Below are 19559 nucleotides of genomic sequence, written 5' to 3'. Positions count from 1 at the left end.
CCACTTGTGAGTGTAGAGAGCGGAAGCCACTGCATGTTTGCAGGGCAGCAAGAGCAGAACTGGGGTCCCCAGAGTGAGAAGGGAGCTACAGATTGGAGGAGGTCTGTGAGGCCACACTAACCTCCTTCCGGCCCCCCAGGCTGCAGAAGCCAAATGGGCTGAGCTGGGTGTAGACGGGGTTGAGGGTAAAGAAGCGAAGGGGTGGAGAATGTGTGTGAGCACTGGAAGCATGATGGGCCCTGGAGTCTGAGTCAGGTAAAGGGGCCAAAGCCAACCTGAGAAGGTGAGGGAGTGGGAAGGTTCGGCGGGAGGATTTTGGAGGTCCTGGTGCTGAAGGGGAGCTCAAGTCAGAGTAGAGAAAGGAAGGAGCCAGAACGACAGGAGGCGGTGGTCAGAGGGTAGGATGCTGAAAATCAAGAACGGCTCTTTGGTAGCAGGTGAAGATTCTGGTAATCACAAAGTCTCAGGCTAAAGCGGGATGAAGTATTTGAAGCGAGAGGGTCAAGGCCAATGGACTGAATAGATTATATCTGTCAATGATTTCTGGTTTTGCTCTCACATCTACTAACTGTTTTTGGAAAAACTGTGTATCCTCTCAGACATAGAACCCGACCTCTAAAATGTTTCATCATAAGCTTACATGCGTGCAAAAAATATAAATTCCGGCATATTATCTACATCAGCATTTTATTTATTATTTATTTATTTAGGAAGCTCTATGCTCATTGTGGGGCTGGAAATCAGGACCTCAAGTTCAACAGTCTCCCGCTGGACCCACTGAGCCAGCCAGATGCCCCATACCGCCATTTTAAAATAAAGCCATTATCATTACTCAAAGTCAATGGAATATAATAAACACTATACATGTAAAGGCATCAACAGATAAGAGTTTAACACTGTTTTCTCCCTGAAATTATACATCCATTCCACTTCCCCCACAAAATAGTACCCTAATGATGCATTCCTTATTCTTAAGGATTGTTTGGCTACCCTCTTCTACTTCTTCGCAACAAAAATGTGCCTCTAAGTTAAAAACTTTCTGAACTGTATTACGATTACTAGTGCACAACTGCTTAAAACATTATAAAGTTGATAATTTATTAAAAATAAGGAAAACTGTTTAAAGCGTGACATAGATTTGGGAGTGCGTTTCATGCACTTTGCGAAAGGTTTCCCAATACTGGTATTTCGGATGTTCCCCATGTTCAAATATTCCCCAAAGATCCCCCAAAAACTTAAGAAATTTGAGGCAGCTAAATGAATTGCTCTCTTACCTAGCACGGCATTCAAGACTATCATGAAGCAATGGGAGTAAAAAGCTAGTGCTTTTTCAATGTTTTAGAAGAATTTATGGTACCTCAGCAGTTTGGAAAAAACTTGACATGATGTTTCACAGCATGATGGTGGTAAGGAAAGGGCTTTGCTCTTTTTTCTTTTCCTTTCCTTTCCCTTTTTCCCTTTTTTCCTTCTTCCCTCCCCCCTTTCTTTTCTTCCTTTCCTTTTTTCTTTTCTTTTCTCTTTCTTTCTTTCTTCTTTTCTTCTTCCTTTTCTTTTTTTCTTTTCTTTTCTTTTCTCTCTTTCTTTCTTCATGTAAAATGAGCATAATTGTGAAAAGGGAGCAGGGAGATTTTCCTTTTGCCCATCACCCACCCTTGAACTCAATACTTTATTCGCTTCTGAATAAACAAACTATTTTCAAAATAGCTTTACCAAACCCATTTCTAGAGACTGACAGGAAGCCTGTTGCTTCTTAGTATATGAGGCCAGCCCATCGGTTCTGGTTCCGGGAATAATGTACTTACCTTATTCTTCATGGCTATTGAGCTTTCCAAAGACCCCAACTAATAACAAGGTGAAACAAATAAAAAGATTTCCTACTCTCTCAACTCAACGGTGCTAGAAATGGTGAATTTGGAGCTCTGCCAGTTACTGCCTGGAGTTGTAAGTCTTGGGCAACGGACCACCCCCTTTTCTTCAGAGGCTCTGTGCCTCGTACATAATTCAGATTTTTGTTCTATCTACAGAAAGTATTTCCGTACCCTTCCACATAAATTTTTGACTGACATTGGTTAAGAAATTCTGCCTTTTCAGTAAATGCATTTTACAGAAACAAATTATATTACTTTGAAATAACAATAAAAATCTCCAAGGACAACAGTTTACTTGATCTTTATAGCTTCTAAAGCCAAAGGGGTATCACGACAGTAAATCCTAATAAATGTCAGAGCCCACTGGGAGCACCAAATTTTCCCCATAGGTCAGTTCTCCCATCACTGACTCATGTGGTAATAATAAAATATGGTTTGGGTTCATATCTTTATTATAACTTGCTCTTTATAGTTCCTGTTCTTCCCAGAAACAGGTACAAGATTATTAACAGGGGTCTCTTCTGGAATTTCTCTCATCAAACATGAAGGCTATATAGCTCCTTTGTACCTCAGAAATCTAGGCCAATTTTACCAATCAAGAAACTGAGCACAATACTTTCAAGGTTGAGCTAATAGGGCTACATAACCCAATTACACTTGACGTAAAATCCTGACTTGAACAATATTGTTATTTGTTGTATCAGATTCATTTAGGAAGCCTTATAACCCTTCCTCCACCTGACTGAGGGGTGCTGCCTAACAGACAGAAAGAAGGTACAAGGCCTTGTCCCTGAGGCCTTTGAACAGTGGTAGAAGCGGTATCAAGAATACGGAGGCTTATAGGAAAGAGAGCCTGGGGTGTAACTCCCTATACAGCATTCTCACCCAAAATAGGGCAGTCATCTCAAAAAGTTGGAAAGCCTGCCTACTTCCTCGGAGTACAAAGAGCCATTATGGGCGAAATGTGGCAAGATTTCTCAGGACCTCCATCATGAGTCTCTAAGAGTAGGGGTATCACAGGCCACATACCCCAGCTTTGCGGGGGCAGAAGATCATTCCAGGACCCACTGACACTTTAGGAAACTCTGGATTGGAATATAATGTCACCGCGAGGCAGACATGGTGGCTGGTCACCACAGGAATGTTCTAGTTCTAGGGTATGCTTTTGCGAATTACTCTTTCCGCCTACCTACATTATCCTGGAGTTGTCATATTAATGTCAAAGGTCAGGAGGAGGCAAGGCAGTGGAAAAATGGAAAAGGACAGCAAGGAAATAAATGACATATAGTTTCTGTCTGGGAATTATTTACCAATGATTGTGTAGTAACATTCTCTTTCATAGCATAATATTTGCGTTCTTGCTCCCTCAGGAGAATGGTTTTCAGTGGAGCGTGAGGAGTAAAACAAAGATTCGCGTATGTGGTAAAAAAACAAAAACAAGCAAACTACTCTAGCAATTTCTCTACCTTAACCTCTCACATAAAGTAGTACCCGGAGCTACTATTTTGCACCTCACGGAATTAACCACTGGTTATGTAAGCAGGTACTACCACCTCTGACCTATAAAGTGCTTCCTTACAAAAATGCTTTACCAAGATCCTAAACTCACTCTTGTTAGCTTCAAAGGCTCAGTCTTGTTTTCAGATTTTCAAATGACATGAAAGTAATATATAAAAGTTTTAAAATCTCTCAGTCCCAGATAATTAAGCATTTGATCTACATTGGAAAGAGAAACCTAATTAATTTCAGATGCATTTTAACGAAGACTTAAAGAAGAAAAAATAACTTACATCCTTCTATATTTTCCTCTCTTAACTAGCATGGAAAGTTTCTTTTCCACTGTGTAATCAGGAAAGTTCTAGACTGTCTGTTTTACTAAACTGCATTTCACATTCAGCCAGAATTTCTCCAAAATAACACTAAACTGATGGAGATGTAGAAAACTTTCAGTGTGATACTCAAACATCATAAATGCAAAGCCAAAGGTACTATAAACATTTTGTAGTCAAAGCTAAGTAATTTTTCAGTCGCTATTTTGCTACAGTGTATATAATCTCTTTTCTTAATCTGTGAGAACTGATTTTTTTCAAGTTGGTGAGAAATGCAAATTTATAACCAAAAAGCAAAATGCACTGTAAAGATCAGAGAGAGAAATTTCCAACAGTTGAGGGATTTACCATGTCTCAGGAAGGGCCAGAAGTGCAGTAAAAATCTGTCTTCAAGGCTTGGTAGTGCCAAGTACTACCTAATTCTACATTCCCGATAAGCCTAACAGCAGGTTCTTCTGTCTGTATCCAAACCCTGTATCCAAACCACTGAGGGCACAATCCCGTATCACGAATCTAAACCCTGAATCTTTGGAGAGCAAACAAGCTGGTTGGCCAAACACCTTTGCTTCTATGTGGGAAGTTTCTAAGATTAAGGTACTATATAAACAAAGGACTCTGGTCAAAGTAATTCATTTTTGCTGTTCAAAGCAAGAATGTAACAAAACACTGCCATCTGAACAGTCAGAATCAGGAGAGGAAACCCACATATTTAAAAAACCAAAATCAGGGCGCCTGGGTGGCTCAGTGGGTTAAGCCTCTGCCTTCAGCTCAGGTCATGATCCCAGGGTTCTGGAATCGAGTCCTGCAACGTGTTCTCTCTCTGCTCAGCAGGGAGCCTGCTTCCCTTCCTCTCTCTCTGCCTTTCTCTCTGTCTACTTGTGATCTCTGTCTGTCAAATAAATGAATAAAATCTTAAAAAAATAAAAAACCAAAATCATACATTGCTGCTAGAGCACTGGATCCTCTCTTAGAAGGTATTTATTTTTAAGCTAGACGCAAATTTGACCAAATGCTTTTCCAGGGCTAGGCAGGCAGTTTTAGAAGCAACGAAAAACGGAACTCATTAAAAGCAGCCACATTTATTTTAAAAAGAACTAGTCTGAGGCCGGTAGAGAGGTAGCAGCCCTCCACGCTGGGGCAAAATGGGAGGGCGTCCCCGTACATAAACCGGGTGCCAAGTCAAAAGATGATCTCAAATCTTCGTTTATGTCGAAAAGGATTGAAGGACGTATCCAAGAAGGCAGGACAAATTTGTATCTAATGCAATTAAAATGAGAAAGACTGCTTTAGTGCGTGTGGGTACACAAGGCCCAAAACACACTGCAGCTCCCCAAATCTCAGGCCTTCGGGGTCAGGACATGTCGGTGTTATCTAATTCATAAGGAAATTGGAATTTTTTTTTTTTAAGTGAAGATCGCCAAATCAAGAATCCACTAGCCAGTGAGCAACTGAGGAAGTTACCTGGAAAATTTTAAGGATTTTTTTTTCCCAGGCTGGAATGCCAGGCTCAAAAGCAACTACAGACAAGCCCACCTGGGACAGCTCTCTCGGCTGAGTAGCATCGGAGGAGCTGCAGGGTTTTTTTATCCTGAGAAGAATAAATGAGGTGACCAGAAACTTAGGGGAGTCAGGGTAACGTTAGTTACTTTAATACTGATGCAGGTAGGGCACCCAGGTGGCTTAGATGTTTGAGTGGTTAAGCGTCTGCCTTCAGCTCAGGTCAACCCAGCGTCCTGGGATCGAGCCCCACGTTGGGCTGCTTGCTAAGCGGGATCCTGCTTTCTCCTCTCTCTCTGCCTGCTGCTCCCCGCCCCCTCCCCACTTGTACTCTCTGTGTGTCAAATAAATAAAGTTTTTTTTTTTTAAATTTATTTGACAGAGAGCGATCACAAGTAGGCAGAGAGGCAGGCAGAGAGAGAGGAGGAAGCAGGCTCCCTACTGAGCAGAGAGCCTGATTCGATAGGGGGCTCAATCCCAGGACCCTGAGATCATGACCTGAGCCGAAGGCAGAGGCTTTAACCCACTGAGCCAGCCAGGCGCCCCAATAAATAAAATATTTTTTTTTGACAGACAGAGATCACAAGTAGGCAGAGGGGCAGGCAGAGAGAGAGGAGGAAGCAGGCTCCCCGCTGAACAGAGAGCCCGATGAGGGGCTCGATCCCAGGACGCTGGGATCATGACCTGAGCCAAAGGCAGAGGCTTTAACCCACTGAGCCACCCAGGCGCCCCAAATAAAATCTTTAAAAAAAAAATACTGATGTGGGTAATGCTGGTCAGTATCTTGGTGTTGGCGGCGGCGGCGGCGGCGGCGGCGGCGGCGGGGTCGGGGGGGGGGGGCTGTTTACAGAAACCTTTATAACTAGGCAGAGTCTCTGGGCATACACCTAGGTACACAGATGCCTTCAAGACCTGTTTGTATTTCTGTTTTATACTGATAGTCGAGAAACAGCAGTAGCTAACCTTCTGTTGCTTAAAGTGCTTCCCAGAGAAGGGTGGTAAGGAAGTGCTCAAAATTCTCTTTAAATCCTTTTGATTCCATCACACAGAAAGACTTGACTTGGTGCTTATGTCTTTTTACCCTTACCTAATAGTATTTATTAATCACATTTCTTAAAAGGGGAGAACAGTTTTGAGGCTGTTTTCACAGCAATCCTGCACAGCTAGAATTTAATAAACACTGCTCTGTTTTCATTACATTTTAAAGTAAATCCCATCAAATTGATTATCAATTTTCCACTCACCAAAGGGATATGCCTTCTTTTCAAAATAAATCGACCTCAAAAAGTGAGTTGTTTTAAAGAGTTTTGAGTAAGTAACACTTTCAAATATAAAATTAGAATGGGGTGTGGACATGGAGAAAATCCATCAAGATCACTCTAGGGTCTGAAGTTTAAAAAACCCCGTTTGGAAGTCCCGTTACCACGTACGTGAACTAAACACCGTTATCTCATAAACTCAACAATTAGTAGGTTTGTGACCCCGAGAACTCTTTCCTAAGAATGCTAAGGGATGTGAATAATAATAACCATATTTTTGGCATAACTGGATCTTAAATCACTCGTTTTACAGCTGAACAAACTGCAGGCCAAGGAGGAGGACACGCCAGCCAGCAGAGACCCCAGAGAAATCCAGGTCTCTGGAATCCTCAGACAGGGTACTGTACTGCCTTCACATATAGGATATGATAAAGGAGCTCTGGTCTCTGTAATTGATGTATAGTTTAGGCAACACAGTAAGGGTAATTTCAAGATAACTTACACTTTACTCAAAATAGATTTTCGATGACATCAGACTATGAGCACTTGATTCGGGAAGGGCTGAAGGATGGTCTGGCTTACTTCTCCCCCCACTGCACCTTGAAGAGAGGTTCTTCTCCACCTCGGGTGCAAGGGAATGAGGACAGATCCCTCCAAGGAAGCCACCCACTGGGCATATAAAAAGGACAGGGGAGCTGTTTTTTCCAGCTCCCTGTAGGGATATTTTGAAATTCTGTTATTTAGTCTCTTTGCTTGCATCCAGGCAACAAGTTATGACCAAAGACTCCAGCCGACCCACAGTTCTGACCGGACTTCCTGGTCCACTCTCCCACTGTCCTCAGGGATATTTCCAACACCCCTTCCCCTCTTCCCCATCTCAGGCCTTCATGGGGAAAGTGGCAGCTGTTAAAAGAAAATCTCTTGTGCCCAGTACCAGATCTAGGGAGCTACCTGCATTCACACATGTTCACTTCCAGAACCCAAGCTCCCAGGTTACAAAGATTCGGGTCTTGTCTTGATCCCTGTTTTATTCCCGAGGACCTAAAACAGTGCCTTGTAAGTAATCGGTGTACAATAAATATTTCCATAAATGAGTTAAAACAGCATCTTCCTTCTTGACACAGGAACCGGGACTGTCCCTGTGCCTATCTGAGATGAAGCCTTCACGAGTCCAAGTTCTCACGCCTTCCCACCTGCCCAGTCAGGTTTCACGTGTGCAATAAGCCACTTCTCTTGACAGCATGTATCTGTCCCCTTCTCATGGAATATTCCAATCTGTGTATGACCATGCTACATGGTCTCCTTGAGTTAAAATCCTCCCTTAGCTCACCCACACTCCGCTCTGTCCACACTCCACTTTACATCACAACCTGAGTTGTCTGCAACTGCTGATTCTGCTTCTGCCCTCTTCTGCTCACAGCCCACTCCAAGCCGTTCTTCATCCCCAAACTCCGAGCCTGTTAACTCCAAAAACCCCCCAACCTAGTGGCTAACTCAGCCCTCATCTTATTGGATCAGCACTTGAATGGCCATTCCCCTCTCAAAAAGCATCACTTCTGTTGTGGTGTGCCACATTATTCTGCTTTATCTGAGAGATCTGGAAGTTTCCTTTGCTGGCTCCCCCTTCCAAATGCTGGAGGGTCCCAGGGCCCACCCCACCCTCTTCTGGAACGACAGGGTTGCGCCTCAGACCGTGGGTCCCTGAGCCAGCAGCATCAGCTGGCTGAAAAAGCTTGTTAGGAATGTAGCATCTCGGGTCCCACACCAGACCTACCGAATCTGAATCTGCATCTTAGCAAAAACAGGTGACTCTTAGGCACATTAAAATTTGAGAGGCACTTATCTGTTTACAAGTGATTTCAGTCACGTGGCTTTAAACTCTTATTCATTGGCTAATTCCCCAATGTTTGGCTTCTGCCCCTTCCTCAATTCCATGCTGCACCCCATGAGAAATCAGGTATCTCAAACCCAAAGGCAATCAGAAATCTTGAATTGTCCCCTCCAGCCTAAAAACCTAAGGTCACCCTTATCATCTCTTTGCTTTCGAATCGCTGGGCCAAAATCCTCCCGCTGGCAAGATCTTGAAGACATAAGCAGAGTCCTACCACTGGCCACCATTTCCGCTGCTTCTGCCCTGGTCTAAGCTACCAGTATCTCTGGGGCAAAGACTTCTAAGAGAGTCTCCTGATACTCCTTATTTTCACCAAGATGCTCTATGACACATTTTGCATGCAGCATGATATTGTGATCTTCAAAGAAGTCTTCAATATAAACTCTTCAATATAAACCCTTCCCAAATTTACTACCATGGATTTCAAGAGTCATTATTTTCTAGTGCCTTCCACAGCGTCAAGTTCTCTCGTCAAACCGACAAGCTTGTTTTACTCCTCCTTTCCCTTAAATCTTTGCTTTCCTCACTTCCTTATTTCCCTCTAGTACAGCTCAAAGATCACCTCCTTCAAGACTTTCTTTAATCATCATAATTAAGACTCACCTACCTTCCCATCCATTTTGTTACTCTGCTTTACTCCCCTCTAATAGTTACCTAATGTTACCTTCTCTGACTCCCCATAAAACGTCTGGTGTGTGAGCAAGGACTTTTTCTTTTGAAACCACCACTGGTTAGAATGGTGCCCAGCACACAAGGAGCACTCAAGTGTTGTCTTCAAGTGTTGGCAGACCACTGGGGACAAGGGACAACTTCTTGTGCATGTTGTTCTAGGGCTAGAGAGTCGTATAAATCTGGATGTAGAGGGGCACCTGGGTGGCTCAGTGGGTTAAAGCCTCTGCCTTCGGCTCAGGTCATGATCTCGGGGTCCTGGGATCGAGCCCCGCGTCGGACTCTCTGCTCAGCGGGGAGCCTGCTTCCCTCTCTCTCCGCCTGCCTCTCTGCCTGCTTGTGATCTCTGTCTGTCAAATGAATTAAAAAAAAAAAAATCTGGATGTAGAGAAGCCACCTACAGTTTTCAAGAGTCTCAAATTTTCCTAATATGGCAGTTCTAAAAAATGTTTCTGTAGATTAGAATCACCTGGGGATTTAAAAAAAAATTCTAATGTTTCAGCCACATTCCAAATGAATTAGATCACAATTGCTGGGTGTGGGACATAAGTATCTGCATTTCTTGAAGCTTTTGAGGTAATTCTAATAGGAGACAAGTTTAGGAGCCACTGGTTTATAGCATGAGTTGGTAATCACGGTATGAGACGGTATATGAAATCCAGAACACTTAACAAAGAAATCCTAGGGGCGCCTGGGTGGCTCAGTGGGTTAAGCCTCTGCCTTCAGCTCAGGTCATGATCTCAGGGTCCTGGGATCGAGCCCTGAATCGGGCTCTCTGCTCAGCAGGTGGCTACCTGCTGCTTCCTCCTCTCTCTCTGCCTGCCTCTCTACTCCTTGTGATCTCTTTCTCTCTGTCAAATAAGTAAATAAAATCTTAAAAAAAAAGAAAGAAATCCTAGTCAAAATCTTATGCAAATTTAAGACTTCTATTTCCCATGTGGTATAGAAAACAAACAAAAAAATTCATAAAAATAGAATTGTCTCAAACATTAGGTCTTAAAGAGAGCACATTTTCCAAGTTTTTCTGTATCTGTTTTCCTATCAAGCCTAATCCAAATTTGGGTACTTCTGTTACGAAGTTTTTTGTTTGTTTTGTTTTTTCCTCACATGCTGAGGGAACTTTAATGTATGAAGAAGTGTTGACTTCTACATAGTCACATGTGAAAGCTTTTGGAGACTGTGAACATACAGATATTTTTAATGGTGTCAGGTAAATAGCTCTATCCTGGTAACGAGGATGTAATCACTAAGACAAAAAGCTGTATTCTCAAGAGAGAAAACAAATTTTTTTCACAACTCAACTATGTTACAATAAAATAAATTCTTCATCATGCTGTCTGATACTTCTCGCTCAAGAAGCAACATAACCAACGACGGGTTCCAGTCATCAAGCAAAACATCCTTAGGACAGAATTAATCAAATATTGTGCGTGTGCCTGTCTCAAAGGTCACCTTTAAACTGTTTTCCTGCCTCAGAATGAAGAACAAAATTAACAAGAGAGAAAAACAAGTCATCTGATTATTAAAATCCCACTGTAGTGCAAATACTATAGATCTTGAAGGAACCTTGGAGATACTTAGGCCAACCTCATGTTACAGATGAATAATCTGACCCCCAGAGGTGAAATAACGTGCCTAAAAGTCACACAGAGAGCTAGAAGAGAAAAAAAAAATTTTTTTTTTTTTTCCAAACAAGCAGACAGAATTTTTCACATGTTAATCAAAAAGAATCAAGATCATCAGATTAGGGAGAAATGAGGAATAAAAAGTATGTTACACACGGATTTAAAGGACTAGTTAATCTGATGCCCCCTCCCCAAACCAAAAAAATTCTCCGAATAGATGTTCATATATCCATCAATATGCTTATCCTTAAAATAGCAGAATCTTGGAAAATTCAATTTACAAATACATTATTCATTGCATTGTTATCATGAAATTAGTTCATTAAACATGAAAACATCAAACAGCACCAATACCAGAAAGTTAAAGTGAATACACTATTACTTAAAATAATATATAATCACTGATTGGGACAGAAATCAACTATAGCCACTAGAAAACCATCTGAACTCCTGTTTGACATAAAGGCAGTATTTAAAGACTCGTGTATGCCATTTTGTCCACTGATAGGCCTGTGGCCGGGAATCACAGCAGTGGATCATTGGAAAATGTTGTTAAATAAGATGCCTTTTTTTAATTGCTCAACCTTGAACCATGATACTACATAACCCCGAATTTTCCACTAGAAGCCAATGGCACCATTCTTGAGATCCTAACTATGCTTACCTGTCCCAATTAGAACAAAACAAAACTCCCTTATTAAGCACTAGATGAAATGTCCCTAGGAGGCAGCAGCAAGGCATTTACAAATGGGCTACTGACAGTGTATCAAAATGCTACTAAGGAAAATACAGCAGCAAATACTCTAGTAAGAGCACAGTATTCCACATGGAATCCCAAATTACTCTTATCTCTAGCTCCTTGGACTCCTGGAAGACTAGAGATGAACATGTGTGTGTATAAATGGGGCTAGGGAGAAAGAAGCTCTACATGTAGTGTTCGTATTTTAAATTACCCAAGATAATCTGAAGGCTTCCAGAGAACTCCAACTGTACCTACATTGTTTAAAGCCTGGAGAACTAAAATGCTCGCAAAACTTTGGTGTTTACCCAAAAAACAGCACTGTAGTTTTAAATGAAAGTGAAAACAGGCCTGGTTTGTGAAGCTTTTATAATGTCCACACCACGCTCTCCCTACTCCCTGCTCCTTCCATCAGGTGATCTAAAGCCTACCTGGTTTAAAATATTTGGTAATTCAGTGCAGAAAATTAAGGTCACAGACAAAGTACAACAACTTTTAATACACCATTAATACTAATGATTAAAAATTATTGCATAGTCTTATGCATTTACCCTAAAACATTTTCCGAAAGTAAATTCTGAAAGAATTATATAAAAGACAAATAACCTTTTAAAACGTGGATGGCATTTACTACCTCGATCTTCTATCCTTTTTTGCCTTGTCAGTACTTCTGTCCATTGTTTTCTCATTATCTCCCCTGCACTTTGGGCAATACCACTTCCCCTTTGGTTTATAGGTAAGCGAAACACACGAAAAGTGAAACCATTCAATTGGACACTGTTCATTGTCACATCCGATCATTTCCCCGTAAGACACTTGGTTACATAAACAGTATGTAGGTTCATTGGGATCTATTGCAAACTCAACAGGCGATGCTTCCCTTTCCTGCTTGGCCTTGGAGCGTTTCTTTTTCTTGGCTGACTTGGATTTCTTTTCTTTAGGTGGCTGATCGTCACAGTCTTCAATCCCATTCGTCATGTGACATAAATCACGGCTTTCACTGGTTCGCTGTCTGCGGGGTCTTCTTGAAGATCTTTCCGGTTGGCTGGAATCCATCTTCGCCTTATCCGAGGCCCGTTCACCTTCAGCAGGATCTTGAAAACACTGTGAATGCAACTCCATTTGCCTGGCCCGATTTTCCACCAGTTCGAGCATCTGTGTGACAATCTGAATTTTCTCATCTCCCAATTCTTGACTATTGATTAATGCTCTCTGCAGATGCTGCTGTAGGCGTTTCTTCTGGTTTGAATCCTCTTCTTTCTTATATTTTTCATAGACATCATCAATTTCCTTTAATGTTTCTAAAAACGTAAGAGAAAAATCAGAACATTTGTGCATTAGCACATATAATATTTTTTAAGCTAGCTATCTTTCACAGAACTGGTAAAGTTGAATGAACTCAAAATCATGAAATCACACTCCTCTTGGTATATATACATTGAAAAACATTATTTCCCATAGAAAGATCATATGGCATCCAATATGAAAGTATATTTAGAAATATACTAAGAATACAAAGCTTTCTTTTTAAAAATTTTTTATTTTTTTACAAAGCTTTCTAATACTCATGAGTCTGTATTAAAAAGGGTAAGAGGTGTGGCTGGCTCAGGTGGTAGAACATATGACTCTTGATCACAGGATCATGAATTCAAGCCCACACTGGGCACTGAGCTTACTTAAAAAAAAAAAAAAAAAAAAAAAAAAAAAAAATTGGGGGTGGTGGTGTCTGCGTGGCTTAGTTGGTGGAGCATCTGCCTTGGACTCTGGTCATGATCCCAGGGTCCTGGGATTGAGCCCCACATTGGGATCCTTGCTGGGATGGGTGGGGGAGGAGCCTACTTCTCCATTTTTCTCTGCCTGCAGCTCCCCCTGCTTGTGCTATCTCTCTCTGTCAAGTACACAGACAAAATGTTTAAAAAAAATTTTTAAAAAGGATAAGAAGAGATGTGTGTACTAATTAGTACTCAAAATATTTTACATGGGCAAGAACACTATATGCACTTTATAGTCTACCTCGCAAAGTCACTTATACTTCATTTGAACTTCAAAACAGCAGTGTGATAAAATTGACATGCCAGACTTCAACTGTAAAACTTAGAGAGGTTCTAAAAGCAGGCTACAGATGCCTATCCAACTGTGTTTACAGGACTTACAGTTCAATCAATGACTTGCTACATGACTCCAGAGAGACATTGCACCTTGACTTTCATATCATACCCCTGGACTCTTGAACAAAGCAGACACAAGTAACTCTTCCCACCATATTAGTCTTACTAGCTTGTTTATTTTATCATATGGGAGATTCTGAAAACCAAACTATTTCCAGGGTAGGTTTAGGTTCAGATTCTGGCATCAACTGACGAAGCTACTAACAAAATTACGGTAAGGTCAGCATTGGGTCATTCTGCTTTTGCAGAGAACTCAGCAGTTGGTTTTAAGCTTTCTGAACTGATGATTTGGGTATTGTATAGCATGTAGGACCCATTTAAATCAATTAAAAATATCTGAGTCACTAGAGAGTATACAATAATCTGAAAATATAGTTCCAGATGTCACCAAAAATTAATGTAAGATCAGTTTTTTATTCAAGTCTGTTCTATTTCTTGTCATTATGAGGTATAAAGCTATCTAACAGAATTGTCTTACTAAAGGTGGAGAGGCAAAAATTAACTCCAATTTATCACACCGCATGGCATATCACTGTTTTATGTTCTAATAGTACTACCAGCACGTGGTACACCATCGTTCTACCTTCCAATATTATTACTCTAACGATAACAGAAGAAATGTTAGACAAGTAAAATGCATACAGTAGGGCTGTCTCCAAGAACGGTTAACACAAAGCAGGTCTTCAACACAACTCTTAGAATTAATTCCTCCCTAGAAGTTATAAGTACTCACGTGTGATGGACAACCTGGGATACGGGACAAAGTGCCAACACATTTGAGCATACGCATACCTGCACAGCATATTTAATTTATTTTTTTTTAAGATTTTATTTATTTATTTATTTATTTGACAGTGATCACAAGCAGGCAGAGAGGCAGGCAGAGAGAGAGGGTTGGGGGAAGCAGGCTCCCTGCTGAGCAGAGAGCCCAATGTGGGTTTCCATCCCAGAACCCTGAGATCATGACCTGAGCTGAAGGCAGAGGCTTAACCCACTGAGCCACCCAGGCACCCTGCACAGCATATTTTAAAACAAAGTTCATATCTAGTACATTGGCCAGCTGGGCATGTAAGTGGTTTTCTTAAGAATATAATTTTTCCCCAGGAAAAATAACTTTGTATTTTCCCCTCAGCCACAAAATTTGAGAATTAAAATATAAAGGTAAACCTCATTTTAAATATTCTGTACCTAATTATCAGGAGTTAGACGCTAGTATATCATATAGGCACACTGATACTATATATGAGAAGAATTCATATTTCTAAGACTCCTTAATTACAAAGTGAAAGAAAAAAGGAAACCCTTACTAAGCACTTTTATTCGATAAAGATTTTCTCATTTAATCCCCAAGCAACCCCACAAGGAAGCTATCACTTCTATACGTGAAGATAATGAAGTTCAAGAGGTAACAACCCCAGACTCTGAACTCTGCCAGATAGGTATGTCTGATTCCGCTGTTGAAGCACTTTCTACTAAGCTACATGGAAGGCACTTGAAAATAAATATTAATTTTTAGTTCAATGGTTATTTACCCAAGAGATTATGAACAAGAACATTAGAACAAAAACTGAGGTTCTCCAAAAACCATATCCCATAGTAAATATTTCTTTCACTTGTGAAACTATTGTCTTCATTTCTTTAGTTTTAAAAGTTTTTAAGGTTACTTTTAGCAATTCTTCAGTAATTTCTGAAAGTGTCTCAAATAGGCAGGAGAGAAACTGTTTTGATTTCCCGTATAACTTGTATCACTAAATACTGCAGTAAGTATTAAATCCGAAAACAGAAAATACTTAAGAACTAGCAAAGAAATGAAAAAGCATATGAAATCTGAACCAAGAACACACGAGTATATAAAGCTAAATTGTCCATGTGGAGCTTAGTGAGTAAGCATGGGCACAGACTGAAAACTAGATCCTTCTTTTATATTAATCTTGAAACTAACCAAGCTTAATGGAGCTGAAAATGTTTATAATCTCTCAATCTTTTAAAGCTTAATTCTGTTTCTCCTGTTACTAGAGTTACTTGGGACAATTCTAGATGGTAAAAATGGCAGATTTCCCTGTAACCGATTTTCTCTCCCAAATTCAAATGAAAATAGCTGTATACTGTAAAGGCAAATACATGTCTTTCACGAAATGTAAAACCATGCAAGCTTTACAAACTTCAAAGCTACTCTCTGGAAAACTAAAAATGTTCAATATACAGCACATATGTATCATTTTTAGGCTACAATTCATGTATGTGTTCCAGGTCTGTAGAAAATACCTTTGGAGAGATTTTACTAAATAAGTTTTTATAAAAAGTTAATAGTTTAAAAAAAACAAAATGTGCACATGAAGTAGCCAGGCTACTTCCCCACCTCATCAAACAAGTCAGTTAAACTCTTGCAAATTTTAACTTGTCTGTAAAATATGTTTTTACTTCATAGAATTATTGTGAGATAATGTTCTGGACCTGGCACACAGCGATGACACACAGTAAGTAATCACTATTTAATTCTCTTTCCCTCTAACAGAGATCAGTCCTATCAACAACCCTACCATATGGGTTCGGAAGGCAGAAATAAATTACAGATTCGAAAACAGAGACACTTAAATACTCTAACATACTACATGCCAGAAGATATCACCCCAGAAGTGGGTTCCTTTGAAACCAAATCATAAGATGAGTGACGGGTCTAGAAAAACAGAGAATGGGATCCAAAAAGTTATCTTTTTAAAGTCCGTACGGCTGTTTCCACATTCTGTCCAAGGTCTATGCCTTGATCAGGCTTATTAAACGCAAAACCGTTACACTTAAATTTCTCTCCTCCCAGTGGCACCAGAAAGGCCCACCAATAGTGGATGATAAATGAAACCCTCTGTAGGAAAGCCTGAGTCCCTGTTTTAGTTTTCTTGGGGCCGACCACAAAGTGTGGTTTTTGCCTCATCACTCAAACTTGGCGAAGGAGGGACCCATGGGTTAAAGGACGCCAGGCGGTTGCCCAGTCAACCACCCACTTCCACCTGGAGCCCGGAAGTGACGCAAGGCCCGGAACCTACGAGGTGCTAGGGTCAGCGGTGGTCCTAGTAGCTGAGCGTTTCTTCGTCCTGATCGAATGGTGGAGAAAGGGTCGAAAAACATGCCCCAAACCTCAACACTGACTCTGCTAGGCACGAACTAACGTTCCGCAAGGATCCTACGCCTTCCCCGCAGCCAGCTCCGCCCAAACCTTCCGGCAACCAGCCATTTCCGAGGCGGGCGGGAGCGCGCCCGTCCGCGCCCCTCCCACGTTCTACGTCACTCCCCAGGCCCCGCCCCCGGGGACAGGAGGCCCTGCCCGCCACACACACACCCCTCTTCCTTTCCCCGCGGGGACCCCTCCCCTTTTAACCATTTGGCTGATGGCGCTGGGGACAGGCTGCGGCCCGGAACTTTCCCCGGGGCGGGAGAAGGGAACGTACTCTGTTCCCGAGCCGGGAGCCGGAGAGCCGAGGGAGGGACCTCCCGGGTCCGCCTTCGCGGCCCTCTCCTGCCCCCACCCCCCCCCGCACGTTCCAATGCATCTCCTCTCGGGGTGCGGGCCGGAGAGGGGAGTGGGGGGAAAGCCGGGCCCCGGAGACCAACGGGAGCCCGGCTGCGGCCGGCCGCTCACTCCCTGCAGCCTTCCGCCCGCTGCACGCTGCCTCGCTGGGGCAGAAGGGTCTGCGGCACGGGGCAGGCAAGCGCCGGAACAAACGCTGCTTAAAATGGCTGATTCCTCTCCACACCAGCTGCAGCCGCTGGGTCTGCAGCGGGGGCTGACGAGCGGCCCCCACCCCCACCCGTGATACCCCACAGAAGTCCTCGCCGACCGCAGCGGGGGAAGGGAGGGCCGCGAACCCGGTCTCCGGTCCCTCTCCTCCGTCCCACACACCAGACCCCTCCGTGCACTCGGGGAGCCTGTCACCGGAGAAATGTAAAGTGGCACTTCCCAGGGCAGGCTCCGAGCGACAGTGCGCGGAGGCCAGCGAATCCGACTGAGGGGAGGACCCGCACGGGCAGCCCCGCGGGCCCCTACCTTGATATTTGTTGTCCAGCTCTCGAAGCACAGACACGTTCCTCTGCATGTCGTGGGGCAGCGACTCCACACACTCGAGGTAGTCCTGCACGTAGCAGGTGAGGAGCCGGCTCCGCTCCCCGGTCAGGAGCGCGGCCGACGAGTATAGTTGCTGCTGCTGCTGCCCTAACATCCTGCCGCCGCTGCTGCTCCTCGCCGCCGCCGCCGCCGCCGCCTCCGCATCCAGCAGCCACACATGCAACAGCCACGGCCGCCGCGGCTCCTCCGCTCGGCAGCCCGGCGCCGCGGGGACACCCGCAGCCGCTCAAGAGGGCACAGCCGAGTCCCCCGATCTCCACTCCCCCCAAAAGAAGCCCTCACTCCCCGCCCCCGCGGTAACAAGCCCAGGGGCGGGGCGAGATCAGGGCTCCCTCCTTTTTCCCCTCCCTCCCCAAGACTAGAGCAGCGGGGATCCCCCGGCGAACCCGGCGCCGGGGTCCCGGGCGTTGACACTTCCTGTCCCCCTCGGAGTCCCCAGATGCTACCAATGCCGTCACGTAGCACGGATCCCCATGACAAGCCCCTCGCTGCCCCCTTTCCTCCCAATCACCCTCCGTGCCTGTCGGAGAGTCTCTCACTGGACTGCCCCCGCCCCTCCGCCTGCGGCCGCCTCTGCGCCTGCGCAGGACTTACTCCTAATAAGGCCGGGGGCCCGCCCCTACCGCCCTACCGAAGGGTTCGCATTCTCCCGCCTTCCCTCCGCCACCCGGGCGATTGGTCTGTCAACTCTCGGCCCGGGGGGAGGGTGCGGAGGACGGCCAAACGGCAGGCTGCGCCCCGCCCCCTCTTAAAGGAGAAGCACTGTCAAGCCCGCCTCTTTGCTCAATGTCTGAATGGGACTTGAGAGGGAAGGTGGCTGGCTCCTTCCTTCCGTCTTTCCCACGGGGAAAGAGAACCTCGGTCCAGCTCCCTCGGCCCGGTGTTACCGACATATTCCCCGTCAGGTGGATCTGGCGCGGCAACTCGCGGGGCTTTAAAAGAGCAGCAGGCGGCCGGCCGCTTTTCGCTACAACCCGGAGTAAGGCCGGCGGGAACTACGCGACCCAGCGTGCAGCGGGCGCGGCTCCCGGCATGCTCGGCGGCCGTGTTCCCGCCGATCCGCCGAGGCTCGCACGGCCGCCGCCTCAGCGCTGCCCGCGGCCCCCGGCCCGCCTCCCGCGGCGGCTCTCGGCCTCCCGGAGCGCTGGGAGGGGTGTGGGGTGGGTGCTGGTCGCCGAGGTGGGCGGTGCTCCCGCGGCCCCCTGCATTTCCTTTCTCTTAGTCAGCTCGCCCTTTAAATCTCCCTCTTGGCTTTAGTATGTTTCCGCCCTTCCCCGTGGGCGGGAGGTCTCCCGCCGCTGAAGTACCTTGCAGGTTTTGGCCACCTTCCGGCTCTTCAGGAATCCTCCGTTTAGTTTAGTCGCCCTCTGCCCCAGAAATGTGTTTGTCCAACACACAACCTTTAAGGAGAATTTTACCCACTCCGGGTGTCAGAACGTTTAAGCATTAAACGTCGGCGCGGGCTTAGAGTCAAGAGGGGCGCAGCACCCGCTTTTCATCTCTTTTTTACCCTAGGACCGAAAACCGCTGGGGGTTGGGTGGTGGGAAGACGGGAAATGAGAATAAAAGCCTAATCAGTAATCAGGCCCACATCCTTATCTATGTGATCGACTTTCAGGGCTTAATTCTTGGGTAGTGTTAAATGAAACGCTCCGCCGAGGGGCTGATTTTCATGCCAGACTAACTCTCAGTATGTAATCCCATTTGTTTTTGAAAGAAATGGCTGTAAATAGAACGAATTCGCGCAGAATTTTAGTGGAATGCCTAGGAAAACGAGTCCTCTTCTGAGTAGTACCTGTGAGTTGAAAAGGAAACGTAAGTGGGTGTTTAACTTGGATTTCTCCTTCTGTCCAGTTCGTTCCACAGGGGTGGTACACCTGTGTCGTGACCTATGTAG

The 19559-nt window shown here is 44.3% G+C and overlaps 1 protein-coding gene across 2 annotated transcripts; it reads right to left on the bottom strand.

Annotated features, from left to right (window-relative positions):
* Window positions 1-10668: 10668 nt before the first annotated feature.
* On the bottom strand, window positions 10669-17784 carry ING2 (inhibitor of growth family member 2). 2 transcript variants are annotated; one of them, XM_032869869.1, is made up of 2 exons: window positions 17585-17784; window positions 10669-12678 (listed from the first exon to the last, which is right to left on the bottom strand). In XM_032869869.1, exons 1-2 carry the CDS (start codon window positions 17754-17756, stop codon window positions 12008-12010), a joined length of 843 nt encoding a protein of 280 aa, XP_032725760.1. In that variant the 5' UTR covers window positions 17757-17784; the 3' UTR covers window positions 10669-12007. The 2 variants fall into 2 exon arrangements, with proteins under 2 accessions (XP_032725760.1, XP_032725761.1); XM_032869870.1 differs by lacking the exon at window positions 17585-17784 and adding an exon at window positions 16587-16696.
* Between the last annotated feature and the right edge of the window lie 1775 nt (window positions 17785-19559).

Source organism: Lontra canadensis, unplaced genomic scaffold (assembly GCF_010015895.1).
Source record: "Lontra canadensis isolate GAN:19392208 unplaced genomic scaffold, GSC_riverotter_1.0 scaffold39, whole genome shotgun sequence".
In the NCBI taxonomy this organism is placed as follows: Eukaryota; Metazoa; Chordata; class Mammalia; order Carnivora; family Mustelidae; genus Lontra; species Lontra canadensis.
Note: the sequence above shows the minus strand (reverse complement) of the source record. Positions and strands in the feature narration are given on the sequence as shown.

Coding starts and splice junctions, on each gene's coding strand:
- ING2 (XM_032869869.1), bottom strand. CDS start 17,756: ATGTTAGGGCAGCAGCAGCAGCAACTATACTCGTCGGCCGCGCTCCTG. Junction 12,679..17,584: donor GCTGGACAACAAATATCAAG/GTAGGGGCCCGC, acceptor TTACGTTTTTAG/AAACATTAAAGGAAATTGAT.